The sequence below is a fragment of the Salvelinus sp. IW2-2015 genome, linkage group LG16, assembly GCF_002910315.2.
Source record: "Salvelinus sp. IW2-2015 linkage group LG16, ASM291031v2, whole genome shotgun sequence".
Classification (NCBI taxonomy): Eukaryota; Metazoa; Chordata; class Actinopteri; order Salmoniformes; family Salmonidae; genus Salvelinus; species Salvelinus sp. IW2-2015.
Window position 1 is genome coordinate 13,532,777 of NC_036856.1, and position 12,255 is coordinate 13,545,031.

Here is a 12,255-nt window from a genome sequence, read left to right on the forward strand (position 1 = left end):
TTCAAGTGCAAGTCTTTCAGGCATTTCCTCATATCCAAGACATGCTGTTCTGTTCTGTTCTGAGCAGCCTTCCTTCTCCAATCTGAGTGTGTGCTTCAGAACCTGACACTCTAACTGCAGGAATTAGAGAGCTAGCTCATTTCACATGAACTACTTGCTTACCAACTGCTCTGCACGACCATCTCTCTCTCCAATCTGCCACTCCGTTCTCTTTTCTCTACTTCCTCTCATCCTCAGCCCGGCTGGGGATAAGTGGGAGATCTCATCTGTCTGTTCTTGCTCTCTTCTATCATTCTCCCCGGTGGCAGAGTGAGCCAGCTGGTATACTAGCTCAAATCTTTGCCATTGTATATGATGGGTAAAGTAATACTTTATCAATGTACTTCCTAGCTCTTCTTCTTTTTCCTAATGTCACTCCTATCTGATTACCTTATGAAACAGACTTTCATATGAAACCCAACTCTTATTCGGTACATTTCACTCAATACTCAAAATTCAATATTCTTCAATGTGGATTTGAACAACACCGACACAGACCATTGGGCGTACTCATTTTGTTTTTTATTTATTACCTAAAAAAGAAAAATGTTCTATCACAAGTCACACTGAAATGTATTGCTTAAGAAAAAAATATATGTAGACATTTTTTAGTTTTTTAGGGGAAACATGATTTCCGTTATATTTCACCAAAAACAAAATAGGACAGAGGCATTAGTCGTTTCTACGTCCCAACCACCTTCTCCCACTTAAAAAAATGCACAAAGAAATACAGAATTCACAGTTACCATTTTGGTTTCATAAATTAATACAGCCACACATGTGCTACACCGGTCTATAGCTAGAACATTGTAAATTGTATTCTTGACTCCTGTTATTATTTTTCAATGGTTGGCTACAAGAAAGAACAGGCAACTTAAATGATGTGATCAGAACTCCACCTACAAACTGTTTTGTAAATGCCCTCCCCACACCCTCTTTTGTCCCATCATCTCATCCCATGTCATCATTTTATGTTTTGTTTTTTTTTTCACACATAAGTGAGGCACACACAGAGTATAGTTCATACATATATCAAAAATCTAATTAAATTTAGGGGGTGGGGGTGAATTGTCCTTTGAAATGTCTTGTCCAAGGAGACAGGAAGTGCATGTCATGTGGTCTCACGTCCTCAGAAGACACCTGTCCAGTCAGAGTCAGGGCACTTTGTTGCCATAGTAGCACACTGCAGTCAAAACTTCCACCTCAGGTACTTTGTTTTGTCAATGTTGGTGGGCAGGACAGAGTGGGGTGTTCGGACAAAGAAGACAGACAAACATAGCAACACAATGGAGAGAAAATGGGAAGACCGATTGAGGAACAAACACAGATTACAAACACATCGATATTAATTCACTCAACGTGCTTACCCCTAAAAACTACAGCTCCCATGTGGTTACAGCCTTTTATATGAATTAATGAATTCATCAATGGAAATAATTTGTTCATCTTATATCTGACCCACACTGCAAGGGCAACGTTTTAAGGCACAGAAGCCTTGACATAATAGAGACTCCACCTGCTAAAAGCACAAACAAGAGATGCCCGAATCCTCAGTGACAATGGCGTCTTCACAAAACACAGGTAAAGAAACAAACAAACATCCCCACCGTGTCCCCCAGTCCCCACGTGTCTCGTTTAGTGAAAGGTAAGGCCACTGACAAAAAGACAAGGTTTACCAAACAGGTAATTTCCCACTGAAAACTCTGTGAGTGCAATCAAGGTAGGGTAGGGTCAGACATTGTGTTTGACATAGAAGTTTGGGTTCTGTGACGATGCGTACGCTGGTCCAATGGTTTTCCCTGTTAGTTAGTCCCAAACATGCACCTTGTTGAACACTATGTTATTGAGTTAGGCTGAGAGGACTAAGGGCTGGTTGCTGCCTGGGTCCTTGTCTCCATGTTGAGGAGAACGGTGTTGGTTGAACCAGCGTTTAGGGAGGAAAGTCAATTGCTCTTTGCTCATGATCATCACTGTCCAGGGAATGTTCAGTTCAGAGTGAGCAAGATATGAGTCCATTCTTACTTCATCTGTTTTGGTTTGCTTTGAGAATACTTGGAGCAGCTGCTGTTCTATGGAAATAATAACCTAACCAACAAAAGCAGCTAAGCATTATTTCTCCACAAATTCTCCAAAGCACCAGTTTCATGTAGATTTTTTTTCTTCCAACAATAAAAAGGTCAGGATAATTCACACMTTTTGCATGCAAAGAAAAGTCACTTTTCCCCCCGTCTATCAAAGTCCCATGTAGCAGCAAATCTCTTAGTAAGTCTGTAAATGGCCTAATCTGATATGTGAGGGAATCCATTGGTGGAGGCACTGGTTGATGAAACTGGAGACAGGTTCCCTGCTTGGGATTTCTTAGCTTTCTTCCACCTCTCTTTTCCATTATTAGAAAGTAGCTTGACATAATCAACATTTTCTAACAAATGCCTTGGTTTAGAGTGGGATGTTGGTTCAAAAAGGAATACATGGGAAAGATATCTAGAGCATCTGAATGGCGAGAAACGGAGAGTATTCTCTGTACTTGTTTGAGTGACGAAAGGGGTGAATCAGCCATCTTAACTGTCACACACAAACACCCATACGCACACGCTTATAAACCCCTGCTAAATATCATACAAATGTGAGATCCCCACCTATATTTGAAATAGGCCTGTAGTTGGGTTCAATGGGATTTTTATCCATTATTTGTTTGTGGCTATATGACCCTAATGAGTGAATGAGCTGATGAATGATTGAATAAATATGTTTGTTAGCTATCAATTTAATGAATGGCTTGACCCAAGCCATACTTGGCTACTGTTTTTTGAAAACAGCAGATAAAAAGTGAAATAAAAATAGATTTGTTTCCATATACATTTTTTAATCATGATTTTAAAATCTTCTGAAGCACTCCATTAATATTTATTTTGTTTATTCATTAATTAATTCCTATTAATACCCTACTGTATGTTACTGACGTTGCTGTTTATGTAATAGTCAAAACTTTAGTCAAAACCCCATTTCCAATGAGTCATTGCTCCTCATATCCCACTTCCTGCACACTCTGACCTGCTGTTCCAAAATCATGAAAAATGTGCAAATCAACGACTACTTTTTAAACTGTTTATGAAAACCTGAATGCTTTTTGAACAATGCTACATATTTGTTTAGAAAAAATAAAATAATATTACGTTTCAAAATGGAAATAAAAAGATAACCCTATAGGTAAAAAGTCGACTCTGGTCGGTGAAGTGGAGACCTGGAATGCCCATTAGAGTAYTCCAGGGATGGCTCTGGGGGCAGGGGTTGTCTGTCTGTCTGTTTGTCCTGTGTGTAGTTACACCACGGCCCCAGCCACTGACAATCCTGCTCACAAGTCCAGTGTGAATCTCTCTCCAGAGTTCTCCTTGGAAAAATAAAACAGAAAAAAAGACCAAAACACCACCACCATCCAAGTCTGCTCTGCTCAGTTTTAGTTGTTCCTCATAGGAAGTACATATTTGCAGTCCGTATGCATAACGTAGTCTTGTAAGTCCATACATATCCGTTCCCAGTCCAAACGTCAAAAATCTTTTGTTGTTTTTGTTGTCTATTTCTAATGGTAGGAGGCTGTTGAGGACATGACAAGATGAAAGACAACAGGGAGCCTTTTGGTGTGACAGTTCGTTGTCCCAGCGAGAGAAGAGGATGACTAGGTTTCTTCCCTCTCTCTTTTTTTCATGCTCCAAACTCGGCTCCAGCCTGTTTTCCACCCCTCTGAAACCATCCCCAACTTCCTTAACCCGGGTTCTCTGCTGCCTCTTCATTATCCAGCCAATCAGTATCCTTGTCTTTGTCATTACGCCATGACGAACTCAGTCTTCATGTCGGCCTTTACGTCGGGCTTCCACACCGAGTCATCGAAGTCGAGGTCCATGGATCCCTCGCTGGACATGCTGCTGTTGCTGTTGCTGCGTCCCGCCTTGCGGTTGGGCAGCCAGTGGTAGGGCGCTCTGGAGTCCCGCCTTGCCTTCCGGCGCAGGCGCTTCTGCTGCATCAGGAGCTGTAGACGCTCCACCTTGCAGCGTGTCGCACGGTTCTCTGTCTGACGCACACGGTCACCTGGAGGGAGGAGAGGAAAACAGAAGGTCAAGCATTTTTCAAACAGCCATATTTTTCCATTACCTTTTGATACACCCTGCTTTGCAAGACGTACAGAGCATTGTCCAACAGAGCACAGTCAACAGAGCACAGTTCAACAGAGCAGCAGTCCACAGAGCACCAGTCACAGACCATCACAGGCACAGTCAAGACACGTTCAACAGAGCACAGTGTCAACAGAGCACAGTCCAACAGAGCACAGTCCAACAGAGCACAGTTAACAGAGCACAGTCCAACAGAGCACGCCAACAGACGCAGTCCAAGAGACACAGCCACAGAGCACAGTCCAACAGAGCACAGTCCACAGAGCACAGTCAGAGCACAGGCCAGAACAGAGCACAGTCCAACAGAGCACAGTCAACAGAGCACAGTCCAACAGAGCACAGTCAACAGGCACAGCAACAGACACAGTCCAACAGAGCACAGTCTCAACAGAGCACAGTCCAACAACAGACAAATAAAACATGAATAAAACATATGTAGGTTCTTAGAGGAGAATGTATTTTTGAGGGAACAGAGAGTTGTGTTCAGTATGTTCTGCTCAGTGTTAGTGTGTGTTCAGTGGCGCTCAGTGTGCGTTCAGTGTGTTTAGCGTGTGGTTGTGCGTTCAGTGTGCGTTCAGTGTTATCTAAGGCCAGGCAGAGGACAAAAAAACATAGGCTGGTTTGGTAATGATGCTGGGAGAGAGAGAAATAGACATGCTGCTGTTCATTCTGTAGGCTCTGAACGCCACACACACACACACACACCACACACAACACACACACACCACACACACACACACACACCACACACACACACACACACCAACACACACACACAACAACACAACACACACACACCCACCACACACACACACAACACACCACCACACACACTTTTGTTTAGTGTCGGGTGTGTAATGAAATGCCCCATGTGAAATATTAGCCCTGTGTCCTTCTTCTCAAACCCTTATCACTGGAGAAAACCACTGGGACAGTCTCCTTGAGATGACAATCACCGAGAGAGCACACACTCACTACTGCACGTACCTCTAATTTCTGCCTATCATATGCCCACATAACCATGGCTGACATCCCAAATGAGTGTCTTTGTCAGAGCTGTGCGGACTAAGTGCATTTCTGGCTGTTGATGTGCCTATAGCAGAGGCTGATCTCCAGGGAAAGGCCTTCGGTTCCATTGTGAATGCTGCCCACACCACCCAACAGCCTTACTTTCATTTAGAAATACATTCAGGAGCGGAGAAGGGCGGCAACACCAATTTCTAGCTCATTAGTATCTGTCTTCAGAATGAAATATAATCAGAATGTAACGTAATTTAATTAAGATAAAAATAATGTCAATGTCATAACCCAAAGCACAGCCCATCTCTCCCTCTTTCTCAAAAAACATAACACACACACACGGACAACACAAAAACGCAGCGCACACTGCAGGACAATAAACACCTCAGCCATCTGAGCAACAGGCACGACACATACACACCTCGCACACCAACACCAAGCAGCGTCACACTGACACACAAAACGCCGGCAGACCAGCAGCAGTAGCTTTTAACATGGATCGATGGCAAAATTAAAAGACCTATTGATTAATTTAGCTCTAGTGCAGCCATCCATCTCCAGCCGAGGACACCGCTTTCTTCTTCTATAGAAATGCAAAGAATGGAAATAGGTAAGCGAAGAGACCTGGGATTTTTTCTTTTTCCCCCTCTACTCCTTCTTTAGACTGCAGTTTCCTGCTTCCAGCTCATTGAAGCATCCCTCGCCCCCACGGCTCCACTACCCCTCTACCCCCCCCCCCTTCCATGGGCCAGTGTTCCAGAGGGGGCGTAGGGGGGTGGGGAAGGGGCGGGCGTGTGGGGAATTTCCGCCCTAGCGGGTGATGGGAAGGGAGGGGTTGTGGGTGGAATAGTTGGGTGGGGGGTTTTTTCCAAATCGATTGTGCCTTCCTCCTCCTCCTCCTCTTCCCCCTCGGAATGAAACGCTTCCCAGACTGCGGTGCAGCTCCACATGATTCTCTTGCGTGTGGGCTAATTTCACCTCCTTTTCCCTTCATTTGCTATATCGAGAGTGTTGGACTGAGAGCGTATATTTCTCTTGGCGTATGTAAAATTCACTAGTCCTGGCATGCATACTAACTAACTGCATAAACACAGAAAGAGACTGGGCTATTCAGCACGTTATTCAATGTTTCCACAGCTATGTAAGAAGGTGTCTATATATGTCGTATGCCACAGGACTATATCTCCTGCCTAGTGTATAAGGGTAACAAGGGTTCTTGTGCATTAGGGGGGATTGTCAGTGTCGTCCTGCATGCAACGGCTATACATTCTGCCAGGGGCTTTGTTCCCGCTGCGCCCCCCCCCCTCCTCTCCCCTCTCTCTTCTCTTACACAGGAAAGAAACCCCCCTTATGTTCGCTCTCTCTCTTTCTATGAGAGAAAGGATTTCTCTCTCCTTCCACTGCCCTTATGTATCTCTCTCTGCCTCTCTCTCGCTCTCTCACATCTCTCTCTAGTCTAAAGCCACAGACAAGCGTGGTTGTCTCCTGCACCTAAAAGCTGGTCAGGCGGGGTTACACAGCTCAAGCCCTGCTGAATGAGGAAGGACTGGAGCCTGGGGCATGGCCTCATTATAGGACACACACACAAACAATACACACAACACACACACACACACACACACACAAACAGTCAGACCGCACCAGCCCTACAATGTGCCCATGCAGTTACACAAACTCCGGAGGTCTTTACAAGTCATCAGACACACAACCTCTCTGTCTCCACACTTTAATACTGTGTAAAGACTACAGCCATTTTCCTGTTTTAAATGTCAAGTATAGTGAGTTTGGCTGCCGCACGCACTGATAACCAGTCTCACACACACGTTAACACACAGACACACTCGCGTGGAAGGTGTGGTGTGGGTCCTGAATGCATTCCCGCAGTGCAGCCATTCGTCCGGCCTTTAGCTTGGCTGGAACCTGGGGATGTTTTGAGGCAGGACCTAACCTGTGTGTGTGTGTGGTGGTTGTGGTGTGTGTGTGTGTGTGTGTGTGTGTGTGTGTGTGTTGGCTAGTCATTAACCACACAACACTGCTATTATATAGCACACACACCACACAGCACACACACACACACCACACACACACACACACCACACACACACACACACACACACACACACACACACACACACACACACACACACACACACACACACACACACACACACACACCACACACACACACACACCACACACACAACACACACACACACACACACACACACACACACACCGGCCTGCTTGTATAGATGCTGGAGCTGACGTGAGCAGTAGAACTGGAGGAAGCAGGGAGGGAGAATACACCTGACACTGTGACTGACCCAAACTTGACTATTACAGACTCAGTGAGCATAGCCTTGCTCCTCCCTCCCTCCCCCTCCCTCCCTCCCTCTCCCTCCCCCCTCCCTCCTCCCCTCCCTCCCTCCCTCCTCCTCCTCCCTCCCTCCCTCCCTCCCTCCCTCCCTCCCTCCTCCAGTGACTCTCTCTCCTCTCTGGTCACGCAACCCTCCTGCACCCTGTGCTGCTCCTCCATCAGCACTGTACTGTACCCGTCCTCCCCTGGAGCGGAGCTGTGTGTATGTGTCCTCAGTAGACACTCAGGCCTTTCACAGGCCCAGTTAAAGCCTACAGAGACTAAAGGCATTGACAGGAGTAAACCATAGACACAGTGCCGTAGCTGACTGAGCCATGAGGACAAAACCCTCTCCAACTTCCCCCCTGCTGTGCAGCTGCTCAGGGCACACCAATGAGAACCACGTACACCTGGTCTCACACTCCTCCCTTTACCATCCATCCATCCATCCCTCTCTCTCTACCTCCCCCACCCCCCTCTCGCTCTCTCTCTCTCTCTCTCTGTACCTTCTCCTGTCCTCTCATCTCACCCTGTGTGGACAAACCCCAAGAAACCAGAGGGAGGGGTGTGAGGTTGTTGGCGTGTGTGTATAGGGTGAGCATATGGAGATTACTCCAAAAGCCCATGTGGAATCCCTGAACTCCACCAAGCAGAAAAACAACCGGAGAGGCTCCCCCTACCCCTCACCCTCCACTGTGCCAGAGAATGACTGTAAACACCCCACTAACACACAAGCTATTTTACACACAGTACTGCATGCAGGTTGGGGGTGGGGTAGTATTTCAGCTGGACTTAGTAGCTACTGACCACTATGTTGCAAGGCAGAGAGACGAGAGAGAGAGAGAGAGAGAGAGAGAGAGAGAGAGAGAGAGAGAGAGAGAGAGAGAGAGAGAAAGAGGCTGATCTATGAATAATCAATGCGTTCTAGAGCCTGGCCAAAGAGGGAGGGAACGAGGGCGGCAGAGAAGGAGGAGGGCTGTGTAGGAAGGATGCAGAAGAGATTAAAGGAGCTTCTCCTCTATTGATCCCTTAAAGATTCCGCTTCATTAACAGTTGTCCAAGTGTTGTTGTTTGTTGTTGTTTGTTTGTTTGCCTTGATAATTCTTGTGATCTCACGGAAGGAGAGCTGTGTTTTCTGAGCATCAGGGGATCAGGCGGAGTGGGTGAGGGCTCAAACTACAGTGAAAACAACCTGGGTTTAATTACAGGAAAACCGTGCTTTTTAAGGTCTTCCAGTACATCCCACCAAAATCTGCAGTAGCCGAAGGGGGCTTGATACTTGTCCTCCATTTGTATGCAGTGGTATGGAGCCCCACCTATTCTAGAGTCAATCAAACGTAATTTTGCGTAACACTGAAAAAAACACTGTGTTCATACAGGCCTACTTCTCTGAGTAAAGCGTGACACAGAGCCAACCCCCTGAGGCCTTGCAGTTTCCCCGTGCTCCTCTACTCTCCTAATCCCTGTGGCATCCATAAATCACTGCAGCTACAGGCCCATCATCCAACACAGCCACATGTCATTCCTGGTTGGCCTGGGCCCTGGGCCAGCAGCAGAGCAGGGAACAGCCCAGAGGGTAAACACAGGCCTGGGAAACATAGACAGCACACAGCCCTGCCTTTGTCCTGCCATCCATCCTAACCATCTGGAGCCCAGGGAAGAAGACAGAGAGAGGAAAGGTAGAAAGGCAACCCAATGGAAAAGAAGGGTCCAAACTGAAGGAGTCAGACCAGTCAAAGGGAGCGAACGAACATCCCCGTTTTGACAGGCGTTGAAAGGGCATCGACAACCCTGCAGGGGAATGAGGTCTTAAATGACTTTTAGACGCAATTTGCATTTTCTCTTCCTRCCCCCCCGCTCTCTCTCTCTCTTGTCATTCGACAATGAAAGGGCACCTGACGCAGTTGGTTGGCTGTCGTTGCTATAGGTCGAGACAGATAGGCTGGGGGTTAGATGGCTCGGTTACTGTTGCTCAGCAGTGTGTGTGTCATTGGCCGCCGGGTGGCTGCTTACATGCTTGCTGACAGGCGGGTGATGAATTATGTACAGTGGCCTGCTGTCCTGGCCTGTTGTCCTAGCCTGGTGTCCTAGCCTGGTGGATCAACCACGGCTGAAGCACGACAGACAGGGAGAGCAGGGTGAGGGCTCAGGACACCTGTCAGACTGAATCTGACACACACAGGTCAGAAATGACGAGAAGAGACATAGTCCAGAGACGAAGTGAGGACTGAGACAGAGGTTAAAGGGGAGGACCATATGAAGGGCTACCACATTAGAACAGAGTTAGGTGTTCAGAATTAGCCATGTTGACAACTCTAACGCGACGCAGTGGCAGACTAAAGAGCGTTAACATTTTAACACAAATTAGTCTTCCAGTAGAATGCACCCACCGCAAAGGTAATTCGCTCTGGGCTGGATTAAACAAGCTGGGAGAGGAATTTAGCCATTCCCACCCAATCCCGCTTTCTCTCCTTCTCTCTCTCACTCTCTCTCTCTCTCTCTTTCTCTCCTTCTCTCTCTCTTTCTCTCTGTGCACACACAGCTCCACCCTGCCTCCCGCAGCCAGAGCCTGAACTAGACTAACCCGACCTGACAGATACTGAGTAGATCGGAGGGAGGAAGAGACAGGAGGGGGAGGAGAGGATATCTACCCCTCCTTTCCTTCTTTCAGGACTCATTTTGTTCATTTTCGTCCTCTCTGTTGAACCAAGCAGCTGCAGTGGGAGTGGGTCTTAAAGCTAGGTCTAATCCTAAGGCATAGAGAGCTCTCTCACTCCCTCTTTTCCTCACAATTTTTCTCTTTCCTTCTCTCCTTCTCACTCGCTCAGCCCTACAATGGCGCAGCCTGGTTCCCTGGGGGGGGGGTTAGGGTTAGGGCGGGGGGGGGAATTCAGCTAACAATTAGCCTAACACCCCCTTCTTAAGCCCTGCCCTCAGACAAAAAGGCATTGGCCCCTGGGCCTAACAAAGCTCTGCACTCAGCAGTCACCACCACCAACACAACCAGCCACGCTGCCACATCACAACCAAAACCAAACTAATCTAGCTAGCTCACTAGGCTGACTTGTCCTGTTATCTCCGGATGGCTCGAATGCTCTTTATTCACCGCCGCCTCCTACCTTCTCCTCCCCTCTCTCCACATGAACTTGCAGTGGAAAGGGTAAAGGCTCTCCGGAGATAGCAGAGCTATGTGACATTTTCATGAGGCTGTCTCAACCTGAGGTAATGTAACACAGACAGCAGACTGGGAAGGCACTAAGCAGTAAGCATAGGTTATTCCTGTAGGCCAATGGAAGCGGGCTTCTGCGAAGAGTTAAGCTGTCAAGTCTTTCACCAGGTGTCGGCTGATAAGAACGTCGTCTCAGGGTTTTACCGGAACACTTAGTCACCTGCCTTCTAAAATGTTCCTCGCCAAGCATTCCACAGTCACACAGCCAGCCAACCAGACAGACAGCTTCCGTCCATACAGAAAAGCCCCAACATTAATTGGTAAGGAAGTTCGGCCGGTTGCCGGTCTGACTCGAAAGGCATTTCTTTTGCCTTTCTGTTTTTCCAGTGACGGCACAAATTAATCTGTGGGCAGTTAGCTGACGGCCGGATATAAAAACWATGTTATGAATGGAGGCTTAGTGTGTATGTTGTTTTTTCTTCCTCCCGCTGCGCCCCGAACACAATGCACATTCTTTCAGCGCTCACATTTCTGAATAAATCTATCTATTTAAAGTCTGAGTGGACACAGGCGACCATTGATGGCGAACAGGCTTGGAAGAGACCAGAGAGAGATGGCTTTTACAGATGAGGCTACTTTTGGACAGCGACGGAGGAAGCAGTGGGACGGTCCATTGACGGGAGAGACGGGGAGAATGGGACAAAGAAAGAGAGAAAAAAAGCAGGGGATGACGGCTGAGTGGAGGAATGGGAGGGGGGAGGAACGGGGGAAAGGGGCTTCCTGGGTTAAGAAAATAAGCTCTTATTATTTCAACTGTGCAGAACTTATTTTAAAAGGGCTCACTGGATACTGCAGAGTCCCCTGGACGTTGGGTGAACTTTTGGTCCATGCTTCGATGAAGTGCTCCATTCTATCGCAATGCCAAGTTACAATACATGGGCTGATATCAGTCTTTGTCTACCATGGACAATGGGATTCATGTTTTAATTTCAAACAAAGAGGCCACATAAAACTTTAATCAGGGCCATTCAGAGATCCTCCCCCACTATCCAACTCTATTCAACATGCAACAAGAGCAGCTCATGGAAGAAAAGTTAAATTTCCTCTGGCAAGGTTTAAAAAAGCAGAGTGGGGACAATGTGTTTCCGCACAAAGACTACCTGACACACGCCTGTGAATGTTATCAGTGGTGAGGATCTGTCCTAGCCTCTGTGTGGATGGGCAGTAATCCCCAGTCCAGCCCTCCGAGGGGTAAACCTATCCCCTCAGCACAGAGACAAAGACAAAGACAGGTCTACTTCTGCTGCTTCTGCTGCTGCTGCGTCTGCCTGACAATCTGAGCCTTATGGAACAAGCCTAGAGAAGAGCTGCTGCATTCCCATGGAGGACCCCAATTCTCCCCCTCATACTCCTCTCCTCCACCTCATACTCCTCTCCTCCTCCTCATACTCCTCTCCTCCTCCTCATACTCCTCTCCTCCTCCTCATACTCCTCTCCTCCTCCTC

The 12,255-nt window shown here is 47.3% G+C and overlaps 1 protein-coding gene across 1 annotated transcript in view; it reads right to left on the bottom strand.

Annotated features, from left to right (window-relative positions):
- Nucleotides 1-544: 544 nt before the first annotated feature.
- The window catches only part of LOC111975301 (midnolin), a 30,528-nt gene continuing 18,817 nt past the window's right edge, over nucleotides 545-12,255 (bottom strand). The window contains exon 6 of the mRNA XM_070447697.1: nucleotides 545-4,239. Within this exon, the coding sequence (XP_070303798.1) occupies nucleotides 3,860-4,239 (380 nt within the window). The 3' untranslated portion in view covers nucleotides 545-3,859. The remainder of the gene's footprint in view (nucleotides 4,240-12,255) is intronic.